Source organism: Rutilus rutilus, assembly GCF_951802725.1.
Source record: "Rutilus rutilus genome assembly, chromosome: 1".
NCBI lineage: Eukaryota > Metazoa > Chordata > Actinopteri > Cypriniformes > Leuciscidae > Rutilus > Rutilus rutilus.
In genome coordinates this window covers 11,320,355-11,338,328 of record NC_140209.1, presented here as the reverse complement: position 1 = coordinate 11,338,328, position 17,974 = coordinate 11,320,355, and the positions used below count along the sequence as shown (strand labels likewise).

The following is a 17,974-nucleotide window of genomic DNA, read 5'->3' as shown; positions in this document are numbered from 1 at the left end:
GCACTAATATAATGTAAAGGGGATTAATATTGAGGGCCTCTGAGAATATGTATACTGTTGGGGGCGCTGTGAGAAGAAAAGACTAGTGAGAAAAAGGGAGAGAAGAAGCGCAGTTAACGCATGTTGTTGTTCATGTTAAAACTTTCAGCCCCAAGATCTGTCACAGAAAAACAAAAGAGGAAAACAACCGGGGCAAATAAATCTACAGAAAAGAAAAGGTTGTCGTTGTTATTGTCCAAGGGGGCAACAACATCATCAGTGAAGCTCCTCCCACATCAGCCACATCATCAGTGAAGCTCCTCCCACAGCAATTCTCCAATAGATGCTGTAAGTTTCCATCAGCTACAAGTGAAGACGAGCATCAGAGCATCAGGAAGAGCTGAAATCTGCAAAGACTGAGTTTATTAAAGAGGACAGTGAGAACATGAGTGATCCAGAACCCTGCAGAATGAAACACACTGAAGATCCTGAAGAACAAAGAGGTTGGTGTTTATTCTTCATTCATTCATGATGCTGAAGAACATTCATGTAAGAAACATTCAAGCACATTTAGATAAACAGTTAAACTATGAAATGGTACAGAATGCTCTGGGTTTATTTTCAAAAAGTGGTCAGTAAAGGGAGGTTTGAGAAATGTGTATATTGATTGTCAACATCAGCTCAAGCTAAATACTATTTTATGTTTTATTTGACATTTATTTTATATCTGGTTCCCAATTTGCAACAACATTACCAGAATTTTAGTCATTTTCAACATAGTTTACACTTTTTTTTTTTTAGGAATAATCAGTAAACACCAAGTTACTGATAAAATTGTGTTAGAAGTTATAGTGTTACTGAAATCTCAGCTTTGTCCGTAGAACAGTTATGCATGCAGAAGCTTGGATTCCTTTCTATGTATGTAATGCACATCTGTTATCCATTACTGTGGACTGCAGTGTTTCGATGGGGGAGAGCAACCTATTATAAGCATTATATAGCCTTCTGGACCACAAGGCACAGAAGGATATCTAGCCGGATATTGACCATTTATAGATTTGTTATACAATGTATATACAATACAATACAATTTTATTTGTAAAGCACATTTAAAACAACCAAGGTTAACCAAAGTGCTGGACACTGACATAATTTCAAACAAATTATGATGAGCACAAAACACAGTTAAACAAAGGACAAACTAAAAGAATAAAATGCAAAAATTAACTCTCAGGCTGGTTTAAAAGCCAATGAATAAAAGTGAGTTTTAAGTCGTGATTTAAAAATGTCAAGGCTGGGAGCTACTCTGACACACATAGGCAGATCATTCCACAGCCTAGGGGCCACGACTGAAAATGCTCGATCTCCCCTATTTTTAAGTCTTGTTCTAGGAACAGATAAGAGCAGTTGGTCAGCGGACCTCAATGACCTCAGAGGAGCATGCATCTTCAATAGATCATCTATGTAAGCTGGGGCTTGACCATGAAGAGATTTAAAAACAAACAATAAAATCTTAAAATCTTAAAAAATCTATATGATGTCATATATGGTTTGATTGGCTAAAGCCAAATACTCCCTTCATTCATCCCTTCTCCCTCCCATGCTATATATTCATATTTAGAGTTTTGTGAGTTTGAGCTACGCTCCACCAGTGCTGGTTAATTGTTCATTCATATGCCTGATTTAAGACGAAGATCAAATATCATACAAGTTATTCATAGTTATAGAGATTTTTCTTACAGTAACTTTGGTAACAGGATTGATGGATACAGTCAATGCAGTTTGTGTAAAAACTGAGACAATGGATTGAGATTATTTCCTTGTCTTCCCATCATGCAGTAGAAAGAGCCCAGTGTCACTTCTAGTAGTGGGAAGTTCGGATCATTTTACAGACTCGGATCTTTGAATCTTTTTTCGAGTCATTTCGTTCATTTCAGCAGAATGCATGTAAAATGTTACATGTTAGTCAAATTCCTCAAACACATCAAATGTTGATCGCATTAAGAATAAGAAAAAAACTGCAATGCAAGGAAAAGGCCAAATTATGCGCAGGGTTCGTACGGGTGCTTGAAATCCTTGAAAGTGCTTGAATTTTGATGTTGTGTTTTCAAGGTTTGAAAAGTGCTTACATTTTGGATAAAATGCTTGAAATTGTAACTGTATTTCTTTCATAACAAAAACCTATCTGACTGAATGGTTTCGTTTATTAAATGGAGAAATAAAATGTTGCAACAATGTTACCAGAATTTTTGTCATTTTCAAAATTGTTTACAAAATTGTTATTTCTTTAGGAATAATCAGTAAACACCAAGTTAATGATAAAATTGTATTTGTCAAATATCATACAAGTTATTCATAGTTAGGCTATAGAGATTCTTCTTACAGTGACTTTGGTAACAGAGTTGATGAATGTGATCAACACTGTAGAGTGTGTGTAAAAACTGAGACAATGGATTGAGATTATTTACTTGTCCTCCCATCATGCAGTAGAAAGACCCCAGATGATGTCACTTCCTGGGTGTCACAGTTTTAAGTAGGGCTGCACAATATATTGAATATCGAACGATTTTGGAAAAAAATCTAATTGCGGTTACAAAAATCGCGTTTCATCATATTGCGATATTATCGCAAATGCAATTAATCGTTCAGCCCTATCGCAGAGGTATATATCGTTTTATTTTTACATATGATTACACAGATCACAGCAGTTACACACACACACACACACACACAGCAGTTACACCATTTCCAAGGTCTAAGCTACGTCATTGCTTACAGGTTAAATGATTCTCATTGGCTAAGAAATAGATAAACATAGTAATTTTCCACACATATACAGATAGAGAGAAGCATATCTCCATAGATTATGCAGCTGACACTCAGACCTCTGAAGTTAGGCACGTCGTGACCTTCCAGTTTTCAGATTTGCATTGTTGGGCGCCAGCCTGTCCCGAACAACAACTCAGTCAATCTCCAACAATGCCAGTGGTTCCTTAACTTGTAAGCAAGAAGATTAACACACACACACACACCGACACACATCTTTTCCAAGGTTGGATTTGGCCAGGCTCTAACTATAAACAGGAGTCTCGTCTCAAAACATCAAGATAACAAGTTCTTTCTCTCAGGATAGGAAACTTTAGTTTAAATGGAAAGTAAGGCTTTAACTGAGAAATGGTCCCTTAAACTATAGACTTCAATGACCCTTATATGTTTTAACACGTTGAAGACCTTTCTTAAACACAAAACATTTCCATATTTAATTTCTTGAAGCCGGGATAAAATGAGCAAGCACAGTTACTGCATTCAGATATCAAATACTGACATTAAAGAATACATGAAAAGAACATTTCAGTAATCACACTGGTAACTTCTATAACAAAGTAAAATCCTCACACAAATCATTCAACTCATTTGATATTTAGAAGGAAAAATATTGATGAATACCTTGATTATAATCACTCATTACATATACACTGAAGCAGCAGTGTTTTGCTGTTTTTCCTCAGTTTTTGAAAGGAGGAAAATCATGTCAGGAGTAACAGGGTTGAGTGAAACATGAAGGACACAGGTAATGCTAATAAAATAGTTCATTTAAATCTAGTTAAAGCTGCGGTCACTCTACACTTTGAGCTTGTGAAGTTTCTACAGACACTGCAACGGTCGTGAAATGACGTCATATTCTCATATTCATATTCATATGCGGAGACGACCCTTCAGGCGGCCATAGAGGAGACGACCCTTCAGGCGACCAGCGCGGAGGAACAGACACCGGCTCTGGAACAGGAACAGACACCGGCTCAGTGACAGGAACAGGCACCGGCTCAATGACAGGAACAGGCACCGGCTCAGGGACAGGAACAGACACCGGCTCAGGGACAGGAACAGACACCGGCTCAGGGAAAGGAACAGACACTGTAGCAGCGGCTATCTCTGCTGAGGGTTCAGGTTCAGGTTCAGGCGTGTCGGCGGCCATCTCTGCTGAGGGCTCAGGCGATGTGGCAGCGGCCATCTCGTCCGGAGACACTGGCTCGGTGGCGGTCATCTTGTCCGGAGACACTGGCTCGGCGGAGACCATCTTGTCCTGAGACACTGGCTCGGCGGAGACCATCTTGTCCTGAGACACTGGCTCGGCGGCGACCATCTTGTCCTTAGACACTGGCTCGGCGGCGGCCATCTTGTCCGGAGACACTGGCTCGGCGGAGACCATCTTGTCCTGAGACACTGGCTCGGTGGAGACCATCTTGTCCTGAGACACTGGCTCGGCGGCGGCCATCTTGTCCGGAGACACTGGCTCGGTGGAGACCATCTTGTCCTGAGACACTGGCTCGGCGGCGGCCATCTTGTCCGGAGACACTGGCTCGGCAGAGACCATCTTGTCCTGAGACACTGGCTCGGCGGCGGCCATCATGTACGGAGACACTGGCTCGGCGGGAGTGACATGAACAGTCTCTGGATCGGCAGAAGTGACGTGAACAGTCTCTGGATCGGCAGAAGTGACGTGAACAGTCTCTGGATCGGCAGAAGTGACGTGAACAGTCTCTGGATCAGCAGAAGTGACGTGAAAAGTCTCTGGATCGGCAGAAGTGAAGTGAACAGTCTCTGGATCGGCATAAGTGACGTGAACAGTCTCTGGATTGGCAGACGTGACGTGAACAGTCTCTGGATCGGCAGAAGTAACGTGTACAGTCCTGGATCGGCAGAAGTGACGTCGTGAAGCTCAGGCTCGGCAGGGCTGACGTGGAGAAGCTCAGGCTGAGGGGATACTGCGGGTTCACAGAGCTCCTCCTCTACCCCGCCCACAGTAAACGATGAGCCGCTCAACAAAAGGTCCAGATCAATATAGTGCTCCAAAGTCATGCAAGGGCATGAATGAACTGAGCAGTTCAGATAGCCCTCCCCGCAAAAAGATCTTAAGGCATTCTGTGTTCATTGAGGTGAGATTTGCCAGTTCAGTAAACTCCTCGACATACCTCTCAGTCAGCCGATTCCCCTGACGGAGACGCAGGATTTGTACTGCTGTATCTGATGGCATCGCTGCTGGATCTAGGTACGGCAAAGTTTTCTGTTACGAAACTGCTCCGAGACACGAGGGTAGAGGATCCAAATGCAGCTTTATAAGGGTTAATCCAGACACGTAATCCAAGAAACAGGCAATGGGTCGAAACACAGGTAAGCAGTCCAAACGAACGAACAAACAAACAAACCAGGAAACACAGGCAGGGGTCAGAGGCAGGTGAATAATCCGAGGAACAGGCAGGGATCCAGGAAACAGGAAACAGGAAACAGGAAACAGGAAACAGGAAACAGGAAACAGGAAACCATGAAGAAACGCTCAGGAGTGCAGTGTAACAACATACAAAACTTCGCAGTGAGTGATGGGGTGAACCAGGCTATATGGGGTGAACTAAACAAGATAATGAGTTACAGGTGAATGTGATAATGAGTGCTGATGAGTCCAGGCAGAGAATGATGGGAGATGTAGTCTGTGAGTGAACAAGATAGTCTGGTGTGGAGTGCCCTCTGGTGGCTTTCAAGGGCACTCCAGCTGGTGACCGTTACAGTGTGTGTGTGTGTGTGTGAGAGAGAGAGAGAGAGAGAGAACACGCAGTGTCATCACGCATCTGTGTTTAAAAACTAAGATCAGACTCGATTCTGAAATTCTCTGAATCGTTGGAGAGAGAATCTATAACATAATATATCATTATATATTAATTATATATATTATAACATAAAATCACATAAATTAAACAAAGTGTTCTTTCCTGTATGCCAGGCCTATATGTGTAGTGTGCCAAGTTGATGCTACATCTGCAGACTGCTTTTCTCTCGCGTGTCACGTGACCAGAGTATAATCGCAGCTTTTGCGGTTACAAAAATCGTGTTTCATCATATTGCGATATTATCACAAATGCAATTAATCGTTCAGCCCTATCGCAGAGGTATATATCGCGATATGCATATCGAAACGGCTTGCAATAACTGGGGTCATGAACAAAAGACAAAGAGAAAATAACTCACTGCTCTTGGCTGAATAACTTTTGTAGCTTTAATAGGAATCAGAATTAATAAGCCGTGTTTTATTTTTACATTTGATTATTCAGTTTCTGTTGTTAAATAACCCTAATGTAGGATAACCTGAAACCATTGTTAGGGGTTAAAGGACAAGTTCGGTATTTTACACTTAAAGCCCTGTTTACAGATCGTTTCTGATGAAATAGAACAGTTAAGATAAAATTTTGGACAAATGCTGCTGTCCCGAGAATTTTAGGTTTCTTTTGCTTTCCCCCCCACCAGTAGACTGGGTGTATAGGTGCACTCGAACACTCCTTCCTAAAACACATTAAACTTTCGTTTACAAAGACGTGAAACTCACCGAGTGGTCAGGGGTGTCCACTGATATGTTCACACAAAAATCGCTGCAAAATATGCTTTCCAACAGGTGTTTTACCATTCGTTGTAAAACTGTGGACCTATTTTTCCAAACGTCTCACACCCGTACATTCTTCCGTTGAGAGCTTGAATAATAGACACTCCAGCCCAGTTGGTGGCGATAATGCACCTTTGCAAGCAAACCACTGGCATTTCATTGTTTGCGATCTGCCGTAAAAAAAAAAAAAAAAAACACAAAGAAGAAGAAAAAAAAACCTGAACCCCATTTCAGTTTCCGGCGGCGGAGTAATACCGTACCTCACAGCACATCCAATGCAAGTCAATGGAGGAGACAAAAACTACGATAAAACCTGTTGGAAAGCATATTTTGCAGCATATTTTTGTGTGAGCATATCAGTGGACACCCCTGACCACTCGGTGAGTTTCACGTCTTTGTAAACGAAAGTTTAATGTGTTTTAGGAAGGAGTGTTCGAGTGCACCTATACACCCAGTCTACTGGTGGGGGGGAAAGCGAAAGAAACCTAAAATTCTCGGGACAGCAGCATTTGTCCAAAATTTTATCTTAACCGTTCTATTTCATCAGAAACGATCTGTAAACAGGGCTTTAAGTGTAAAATACCGAACTTGTCCTTTAACAGTTTAGGACCCAAGGACCAGATGTTTGAAAGAAGACCCAGAGTCAGAATTATAATGAATTGAAGAAAAGTTTTACTTAAGATAGTTTGCAGTTTCATCAGCAGAAGTTCAGCTTCAAGACTCACACAGGAGTTCGTAGGACGCCCCGCTTACAGTTACAAAGATCACAGCAGCACAACACACACACACAGAGCAGATATACCATTTCCAAGGTCTAAGCTACGTCATTGCTTATAGGTTTAATGATTCTCATTGGCTAAGAAATAGATAAACAGTAATTTTCCACACATATACAGATAGAGAGAAGCATATCTCCATGGATTATGTAGCTGACACTCTGACCCTGAAGTCAGGCACGTCGTGACCTTCCAGGTCGCAGATTTGGGTTGCTGGGTGCCAGCATGTCCCGAACAACAACACAGTCGAACTCCAATAATGCCAGTGGTTCCTTAACCTGTAAGCCAGGCTGATCTCATGAAATGGCGTATGTATGACACGCCAATTCGATTTCCATTTTTGGCGTGCTATCAACACGCATAATCGCTTTTCAGCGTGTTTATCAACGCCGTTGACTTAACGTTACATTATAAATATGACCTACCCCAACTCCGTCCCTAAACCTACCCGTCACTGGGGTAATACCATGTATAGATTATAAATGTAAGATCCCTTAACTGTACTCCCACACCTAAACATACCCATTTTATGGACAATATTAAAATGTATAATCACAATAATTAACCTTACAACACAACATCGATTCACAAAATACACCAATTTTATTAGCTTGATGTAATCCAAACCTTCAGAATCCATTATTTGCAAGAAAAAGATCCAAACTCAGCCCTTTATCCAGTAATCGCCATCTTGACCGTAAACGTCAAACCCCGCGCTTGTTATGAATTCAAATTCAAAAATTGCGCCCTCAAGAAGCGTTACGACAGGTTACTATGGTTACGGCAGTAATATCAAACGCTCATTGGCTCTCGCCTCGCCTGCTTCGTCACAGATTGCGTCATGCACATTCACATTAGAAAAGAAGCGCGCACTGCCGCGCAGGCGGCAGCCCTCAGAGCGAACCGAACCGAAGACGAATTAACATTTTCATGGATTTGAATTAATAAGTTAAATTCTGCTCTGTTACCTCATACAAAACCACTGCCAGAGAGGACACATCGTCACGTGAACAACTTTTGGTACCGATTTTGACATTTTCTCATTAAATAAATTATTGTGATTATATTTGTCTGTCTGTTGTTTTTCTTTATAATTGTAGCCTACGTAGTTTTAAGAAATGGTTATGATTAGATGGTAGGATTAGCAAACGTCCGGGGATAATGGTACGTGTAAGATTCACGTCTGAGGCTGTTAAACTGTGACATCTACACGTTTTCCAAAGGGGACCAACATGATTAATTTCACGTACATTTTGCTCCGTTTCGCTCGGACATTTAACGGCGTAGACATACACGCGGAAGATGACGGTTCGTTTCGGCGTGAAAATACACGCGGATAGCTCAAAATGCGTATAAATAACACGCCACTTTTGACTTGAAAGTGGCGTGTATGTTTACACAAAGTCATGATGTCATGTTGTGTAAGCAAGAAGACTAACACACACACCGACACACATCTTTTCCAAGGTTGGATTTGGCCAGGCTCTAACTATAAACAGGAGTCTCGTCTCAAAACATCGAGATAACAAGTTATTTCTCTCAGGATAGGACACTTTAGTCTAAATGGAAAGTAAGGCTTTAACTGAAATGGTCCCTTAAACTATAGACTTCAATGACACCTATGTGTTTTAACCATAGACTGTAAAAAAATATGGACGACGCCCCTTCGCTCTCTTCCATTGATGAGAACTGAAGCCGCCAGTGTCCCGATATGGCGCTGACATATTGGAACTTGAGTCTGCGCAGTAGCGATCTCGGGACCAGACCTGCGCAGTCGTGAGCAGGAAGTAAAGCCGCGAAATCAACGCTCCGCCCTCACTCTCGCAGAATGCACTCAGGGAGAGTGGATTCTGCACACTTTTTTACAAATTGATTGCAGTTAGACAAGAGGCTTGTTAAAATATAGTAAATACAATCTCCTCAGTCCTCCGAAGATCCCGAAAAAATGTCCGTTGGTGCTTCAGTGACTACTTCGCTCAGAGAACCTGTCAATCACAGCTGTCAATCATGACGTTACACCACCGCATCACGTAACTAACTAAAAACCAACTTATTTTTGAAACAGACACTTGAACTTACATCAGCGTGGTATTAATGACAGCAAATGAAATAAACCACCTTTGGAAAAAAGATATTTGAAGTGTAATTTAATTGTTTAGTTGGTCTCACGTCCCGTTGAATAACACGGGGAGGCGGGACTTATAACCTATACTAGGACCAGTCACCGGGGGGCGATCGAGACGTTTTGGCTTCACTTTTCAGGGCTTGTGCGGCACGCTTGGTTTTAACACGTTAAAGACCTTTCTTAAACACAAAACATTTCCCTATTTCATTTCTTGAAGCCGGGCTAAATGAGTAAGCACTGTTACTGCATTCAAATATCAAATACTGACATTAGAGAATACATGAAAAGAACATTTCAGTAATCACACTGGTAACTTCTATAACAAAGTAAAATCCTCACACAAGTCATTCAACTCATTTGATATTTAGAAGGAAAAAATATTGATGAATACCTTGATTATAATCACTCATTACATATACACTGAAGCAGCAGTGTTTTGCTGTTTTTCCGCAAATCATGCAAATCATGTCAGGAGTAACAGGGTTGAGTGAAACATGAAGGACACAGGTAATGCTAATAAAATAGTTCATTTAAATCTAGTTAAAGCTGCGGTCACTCTACACTTTGAGCTTGTGAAGTTTCTACACACTGCAACAGTCGTGAAATGACGTCATATTCTGCAGCAGCTTTTTTACAGACATAAGTTCAACATATAACAAATAATAATAATTCAAAAATTTTAAAATAAACAATCCACTCCACTTGAGTGCTGAATGTTTGTGTTATTTCTCACAGGGTAATTCACTTGAGCTTGTGTTTCTGGTGTCCCACTTTCACATGCGCATGAATGGAAGTCAGTGCAAGGAAAAGTCTAGTGTGAACGGCCATTAATAATTCAAAACGTTTTTAGTCAAATATATATCAATCTCAAAGTTGGTGTCAAAATATGGCAGTATTGTATATTTTTATGTTAATATCATGTTAGATAATTGTAATTTATCAAATATATTTAATAGATTTTGCTAAAGAAACATGGGATTTGTGCCTATGTTTTAAAAATAATAATTGGAAGATAAATTTACCTCATTCATGGAAAGTTTCAAGAACATATAATCAATTTATAAAAGGCATCAAATTATCATAATATTTTATAACAGTTGTCTACTTTCTACTATTACATCAGGGTTCAATTTCATGTCCTTTCACATTATATTTATCTTTTAATTATGTTAATGTACTGAAAATGAAATATAATTTTTTTTTTTCTTTGATGTCAGACCTGATGGAAGTGGAGGAGGAGAGTGAAGAACTGAGTGAAGTGGAGGAGGAGAGTGAAGAACTGAGTGAAGTGGAGGAGGAACATCATATCAAACCTGGAGGAAAACCTTTGAGTCGCTCAAAGAATAAAAATACATTTTTAAAGAAAAGAAGAGCCAAGAAATCTTTCACCTGCACTCAGTGTGGAAAGAGTTTATCAAGCAAACAAACTTTTGAGCGTCACATGAGGATCCACACTGGAGAAAAGCCGTTCACATGTGATCAGTGTGGAAAGAGTTTCACAATCAAACAGACTTTTGATGTTCACATGAGAGTTCATACAGGAGAGAAGCCATTTAAGTGTGATCAATGTGGGAAAGATTTCAGTCAATCTTCACACCATAAAAGTCACATGAGGATCCACACCGGAGAGAAGCCATTCATCTGTGATCAGTGTGAAAAGAGATTCTCAGACAAACAAAGTCTTAAGATTCACATGAGGATCCACACCGGAGAGAAGCCGTACACATGTGATCAGTGCAGCAAAACATTTGTCTGTGCATCACACCTGAAGACACACCTGATAGTTCATACAAAGGAGAAGCCGCATCCATGTTCTGTGTGTGGAAAGAGTTTTTCACTGCTGCATACTTTACAGAATCATGAGAAAATCCACACTGGTGTGAGAGAGTACATGTGCTTTGAGTGTGAGAAGACTTTTACTAGAGCGGACAGTCTAAAACAGCACCAGAGAATTCACACTGGAGAAAAACCTTACAAGTGTTCACACTGTGACAAGAGATTCAGCCAGCCAGCAAATCTGAAAAAACATGAGAGGATCCACACGGGAGAAAAACCTTACAAGTGTTCACACTGTGACAAGAGATTCATTCAGTTGGCAGATAAAAAAAAACACGAGAGGATCCACACTGGAGAGAAACCATTCCCTTGTGATCAGTGTGGGAAGAGTTTCTCAAACAAAAACAGTCTTAATCTTCACATGAGAGTTCACACCGGAGAGAAGCCATTCATGTGTGATCAGTGTGAAAAGAGATTCTCAAACAAAAACAGTCTTAATCTTCACATGAGAGTTCACACTGGAGAGAAGCCGTTCTCATGTGATCAGTGCGGCAAAACATTTGCCTGTGCATCAACCCTGAAGACACACCTGACAGTTCATACGAAGGAGAAGCCGCATTCATGTTCTGTGTGTGGAAAGAGTTTTTCACTGCTGTATACTTTACATGCACATCAGAAAATCCACACTGGTGTGAGAGAGTACATGTGCTTTGAGTGTGAGAAGACTTTTACTAGAGCGGACAGTTTAAAACAGCACCAGAGAATTCACACTGGAGAAAAACCTTACAAGTGTTCACACTGTGACAAGAGATTCAGTCTCTCATCATCTCTGAAAACGCATGAGATGATCCACACTGGAGAGAAGCCGCACACGTGTGATCAGTGTGGGAAGAGTTTCACTATTAAAACTCGCCTGAAGCGACACATGAAGATCCATGCAGTGGAGAAACCACATCACCACAGTCTGAGATCACGGAAGAGGCAGGGGTAGTGTACGATATTGACAAAATGTGATATTGTGATATCGATATTAATTTTGATATTTTTAATATGATAATAATATAAAAATTATAATAAAATATATAATATATATAATATTAAATAATATTTCATATGTAAAATTACAAAAGTTATGGGAAAAAGCATCAAAATAGATTCATAAAAAATAAAACAAGTTTTCTTACAACACAAGGTTTATTTCAACTGACAGTCTTATTGGACTGGTACAACATGAATAAATACATAATAACCATGTCTACAGAACAGGACATGTTTTACTGGTTGTATGTACACTACAGTATAAAAAAACTATAAATAAAGAGCAAGTCTACAGAACAGGACATGTTTGAAACAATCAAAATAAATCTAAGTATAAAGAAAATGTCATGAGAAACAGGGCCCATCAACAACCGTGTAACCTTAAGAAGTCAATTTGCACTTTCCTCGGCAACTCACAGGTAGAGGTTTGGTCGTATGGAAGGGGCTGTTTACACCTGGCCACTTCATGCGTTTTCTGTGATGGGATAGCTATCTGATCGTGAAAAGACCAGGTGTAAATGCCCTCCGAAACACATTCGAGGCGGATTTGAATCCGATCGCACTCAAACCACTTCAGGAGGAGGTCTGGGCCGCTTTCCAGATGAAACTGGACAAGTGTAAACGCATCTGGTAGTTGACGGCGATTAGCTTTGGAGCGAGACGCGACTCTAGAGTCATATTGAGAGAAACAAAGTGTCTCCCCTGTTCTTTCTCACCACTGTGGGAAATCTGTAGCATGAAAAGTTAACTCTTAACTCTCCAAGCGACAATTTTTTGAGAGGTGCATGTCGGACGGGACGCATATCGGGCAACGTGATATCGTGATAACGATATTGAGTCGATATATCGTGCACCCCTAGATCACGGCGAGTAGTTTATTTTAATGTGCTGAGCAACTAAGTCTCTTCTGTGTAAGTTAGACACACATCACTCTATAGCCAAATCTCTCCTCTCCACCTATAGCTGGTGTGTGGTGAGCACAGGACACTTTGTTGATTGATTGATATCGATTAACGATTCAACCAAGAGGAATGTCTTATTTGTCATTTCAGATCAATGCAAAAAAACAAATTCGCTCTTTGACAGTAGGTGGCGCTCATGTAAAGCAGAAATAAAACACTATACAGGGCTCTAGACTGCGAGTAAATGGTCACATTTTGCAACCTTTTTTAAAGGGGTAGTAAAACACCTTTTTTCGAAGGCTTGATTGTGTTTGTGGGGTGCACTGTAACTGTTCATGCTTTGTTTTTTAAAAATCCGCATTATTTTTCACATATTTAACCATTATTCTTCATTATATTATTATATATTTAATGTGCAGCACAGACAGCGACATTTGGATTATAATTATGAGGGACCGAGTTAAAAATAAATTGTAACCGTCCTTAGGAAGACTGAACAAAGTGGACCTGCAATCTGGGTGAAAATAACAGCGTTTCGACGGCATAGCGGCAACGACACTCTCTTCCAAAGCAACATAAAATGGCCTCGCCCCCTTTATTTATTGTGTTCCCAGAGGAGGGGTTTAATCAAGGACTTTCAAGTCCATCCCACTTTTTCCAGCACTTAATTCAGTTGTAATGTTATTTTTATTGTGATGACCAAAACCATGATTTGTTCATGCTTCAAAGATTGTCCGCATTTGTAAAACTAAACGCTTCAAAATGTAGGAAAACTTAAAGGTGGGGTATGTAATTCTCTTTTTTGGCCATTTTTTCAAAATCACTTAAAATCCTATTCCTAACATCCACTGAGTTAGAAGCACTGAAATAAAAATTAAGCAATTTAATCATCTGTAGAACGGGCAGGACTCGAAAAACTCCAGCCAATCATTTCCAAGACCACCTAGAATCATTGGACAGTAAGTGCGTCAATCAAACGGTCGTACCATCCCCCCCTCCCCCCATCCATGTCCATGTTCTTTGAATGGGTGGAGTCAAAGGAAAGAAGGTAGGACCATTTGAGTTGTGTATTTTCAAAATCTGCCGGCTGTTTTGCAAATCACATACCCCACCTTTAAACTTGGCAAACCAACATATTTATTAAAAATGTACTATAAACAGTAGATGGCGGCAGAGGACCGCTTATTGACTTATGAGCCATTTCCACTCCATAATAGTTTTTTCTAGGACTGCCACTAACGGCTATTTTTGTATCGATTAATCTATTGACTAATTTAGTAAAAATTTGTATTCAAATATAAAATAAAAATAAAATAACAGTAAAAATAAAAACAATAATAAGTCTGAGAAAGTCAGCATGTTTGAATGTCAATATATCCACAAGTTCTGGGCTTCTGTTCAGCACAGCTAGATGGAAAAAATAAACAGGACTTCAGTAGTGAAACGCCAAATGAAATCCAAATTTCTATGAAATCCTTTTTTAAAGCAAAAGTAAAGTAGGGCTGCAGCTTTTGATTATTTTAGTAATGAAGTATTTTGCCAATTATTCCACCGATAAATCGACTAATCAAACAAAAATGTGGTAATAAAGATAGATCCAAGTGAAACAACAGCCATTAAAATACAAATATATAATAAAAAGCAATAATTGGTTCAAATAAAGTATCAAAGTAAGTAATCATTTGGGTTTTATTGAACAACACTGTTAGGTTACATGATCAAGGTCACTATTTTTTTTTAACATGTGATTAGCCTTAGTACTTGAAATATTGATTATTCCTCTCGCATCATGTCTGTAAGAAATGAAACTTGTGTGTTTTTAGCAGAACTGCCAGAAAGCATCTGGAAGGAGAGGACCGAGAGAACGCCAGTGATCCAGAACCTGCAGAATGAAACATCATGATACTGAAGAACAAAGAGGTTGGTGTTTATTCTTGATTCCTCATTCATTCTTCATGATGAAGAACATGCTGATGCTCACCAGATTTACATTGTTTCATGACCAAACTAGTGTTTTAGAACACAAATCATCTTCATTACATTAAAATAGATCATAATCGTGCACAGCCGTTGTCCACCAGATTTGATGAGATTAAAATGACTGTTGAACTCATCAGTGATCTAGACTTTGAGCTTCACTTTTCATTTCACGTTTGTCTCTCATTTGAAATCTCACTTGATTTAATGTTTCTTTTAGACCTGATGGACGCGAACGAGAAAGGAAAAACAGAAGCCTAAAAAACTCTTCACATGTAAATGAAGTCTGAAGATTCACATGAGGATCCACAGCGGAGAGAGAAACTTTACACATGTGATCAATGCGGGAAGAGTTTCACTCGGGCCTTCGTTCTGAAATCACTTCTGCCTTCTCATTCAGAAGAAGAGCACCAGAAAAATTACACCGGAAAAAACACTTTCATGTTCAGGAGCTGAAGAAGAGGCCGTAACACTTTCAACAGAGACATGAATCTGATATTAATTGTAACTTGTTCATTGTTTGAGATCTGTCTCATTAGTTTTAATTTTTATACATTTTTGTACTTTAAGTAATGATTGATTAAACTCATTAAAATTTTATCAACAGCTTGTTGTTATTGTCCAATTTTATTGTCTGCTGATTCTACTTGCTTCAGGAATAATTCCATAATTTTTAGTTCTGAAAGCCAAGTATTACGTTTGCTTCAGGGGCTTCCCAGCAAACACAGAACGTTCCCCAAACATTGGTTCCTGTTTAGTTATTGTTTTGGGAACTAAATATTAAAGTTCTAGGAATGCTCTTTTTATTTTATTTTTGCAACAATAAAATAATGTTCCCAAAACATTGCAGGATAGTTATTTTTAACAACATAGACATTTTTTTATATTAACATAGAAATAATTACCAAATATAAAACGTTCCCCAATGGTTATTATTTATATAAATATGTGGGGGGGGGGGGCGCTAGCACGCGGCGAATGGAGTAGACGTTCTTTTTAAGTCTCCTCAAGTTGACTCCTGTTTTTGTTTAATATATCCGTCATTATACCAGTTCGCCCAAAGTTTTATGTTACAGCTTTTATTTTAATTGTTGCCGATTGCAGCAGTGTGTCCAAAGTTAAATTTCTTTCTACAGTTAACGTAGTAATGACTTCCAAGAAGCTTTCGAAGGCCTCGCAACAGAGTAAGGATGGCTACGCCATGAGCGATTCCCTCTCCTCAGCCACCGCCAACACCATACTTGCAGCCATTGAGGCGCAAGGCAACGATTTAAAACGGCTCATTGAGGACACAAAGTTGTCTATCAATACTCGTCTTGACGCGTTGGATGCCGTGCTGGCCAATCTACAGTCCGAACAGTCGGGTGTTAAGAAAAAAGTTGAAGATTTGGAATTAGCCATGACCGGTTGTGATTCACGTCTGAACGAAGTGGAGAAAATCTGTGACGAACTGCGTTCGGACAACAGATTTCTTCGTGCTAAAGTAAATGATCTAGAGGGCCGCTCACGTCGGCTAAACTTGAAATTTGTGGGAGTAAAAGAAGGAGCGGAGCAAGGTCATCCTACGGAGTTTGTTTCTGGGTTAATCTCTACTCTGTTCGGCCAGGACAAGTTCCCGAAACCTGTCAAAGTGGATCGCGCCCATAGATCGCTGCAACCTAAGCCTACAGAATCGGCCGCGTCCGATTATTGCGAAGCATCATGACCGTGACAAGGACCTGATCCTCCGGCTGAGCCGTGACAACGCGCCGCTGCATTACATGGGGAAACAGGTGCATATCTTCCCGGACTATACGGCGGAGGTGGCCTCCAAACGTCGCGCATTCGGATCGGTGCTGAAAGCTTTGAAAGAAGCTGGGGTGTCCTATTCTCTTCGCTTTCCTGCAAAGTTGCGAGTTAATGTAGGCCTATGTTTTTTCGCCTTTTTCCCCCCGAAAATATTTTGATAGCTAACGTTAGCCTTTAACCTTGGACTTTTTGTAGACAAGCCATTGTACAAATTTGATTAAAATTAGTTGACATTAAAGTATACCAATTAAATACATTAAGTGTGTTAATATCAAAGAATATCATCATTAATTATTTAATCAGATTTACCGTTTGACCTTTTTTTTTAATTATCGGACCTTTTCTCCTAAAACTATAAATTGAATTAATTAATGCCGGAGTAATTATTTTACTTTATATAATTTATGTAGACTACTTAAATTAGTTCTTATAAAACGTAAGTATTAAAATGGATCAATATTAATTTAACTGTGATATGAAGTTGTTGCCAGCCATTTACAACTCATACAATTGCCTAATAATCAAATTTACTATGCCTTCACTATGTATTAACCAGTCTATGGTATTAACAAGTGAGCTAGAATGTGTCATTTGGCTTTTTTTTTGTGGGGGGAGTTCCTTGTTTTAATTTGTATTGTTGAGGAATTTGACAGGGCGATTGCAAAAAGAATGAGAAAAGAAGCAACATTTGCCTACCAGAAAGTAATTATTTTACCTTATGCATTTACATTACATTTTACATTTATTCATTTAGCAGACGCTTTTATCCAAAGCGACTTATAAATGAGGAGTTTTTTTAATGCAATTGAAGACGAAAAGTAAAGTCACTAACACAATTCTTTCTTACTTTTTTCTTTGCTTTGTCCTGTTTACAGCAACATGACGGTGATCAAGGTGATCGTTAAATAAAGTACAGAATTGCTTATTATTGGTGTTTTGTCTATTATTTGAGTTTTGCTTCACATTCAAAATATCAAAAAACAGGTTTTGTAATGTTAGCATGGTATAATGTTAATTAGACCATTATAGGTTGAACTGAAAGAAAAATTGGAATTTGAAACATTGTACAAAAACAAACTAAAACATTAGTAGCAATATAATATCACATAATATTTTTCAGAAGATCTGTATTTGTATCCCTGACATCAGTAATTTTCTTTCAATTACACCCACGCTCAAAAAA

The 17,974-nt window shown here is 39.4% G+C and overlaps 1 protein-coding gene across 4 annotated transcripts in view; it reads left to right on the top strand.

Moving 5' to 3' along the window:
- The first annotated feature begins 343 nt into the window (after nt 1–343).
- Nucleotides 344–17,974, top strand: part of LOC311287390 (uncharacterized protein) — an 89,287-nt gene continuing 71,656 nt past the window's right edge. Inside the window, exons 1-4 of one of the 4 annotated variants that reach the window (XM_084404209.1) lie at nt 344–482; nt 10,528–12,073; nt 14,853–14,946; nt 15,224–15,611. In XM_084404209.1, the coding sequence (XP_084260335.1) occupies nt 425–482; nt 10,528–12,073; nt 14,853–14,919 (1,671 nt within the window). In that variant the 5' untranslated portion in view covers nt 344–424 and the 3' untranslated portion in view covers nt 14,920–14,946; nt 15,224–15,611. Of the gene's footprint in view, nt 483–10,527; nt 12,074–14,849; nt 14,951–15,223; nt 15,612–17,974 lie in introns of those variants that run through there. The other 3 variants (XM_084404206.1, XM_084404207.1, XM_084404208.1) reach the window with 3 other exon arrangements.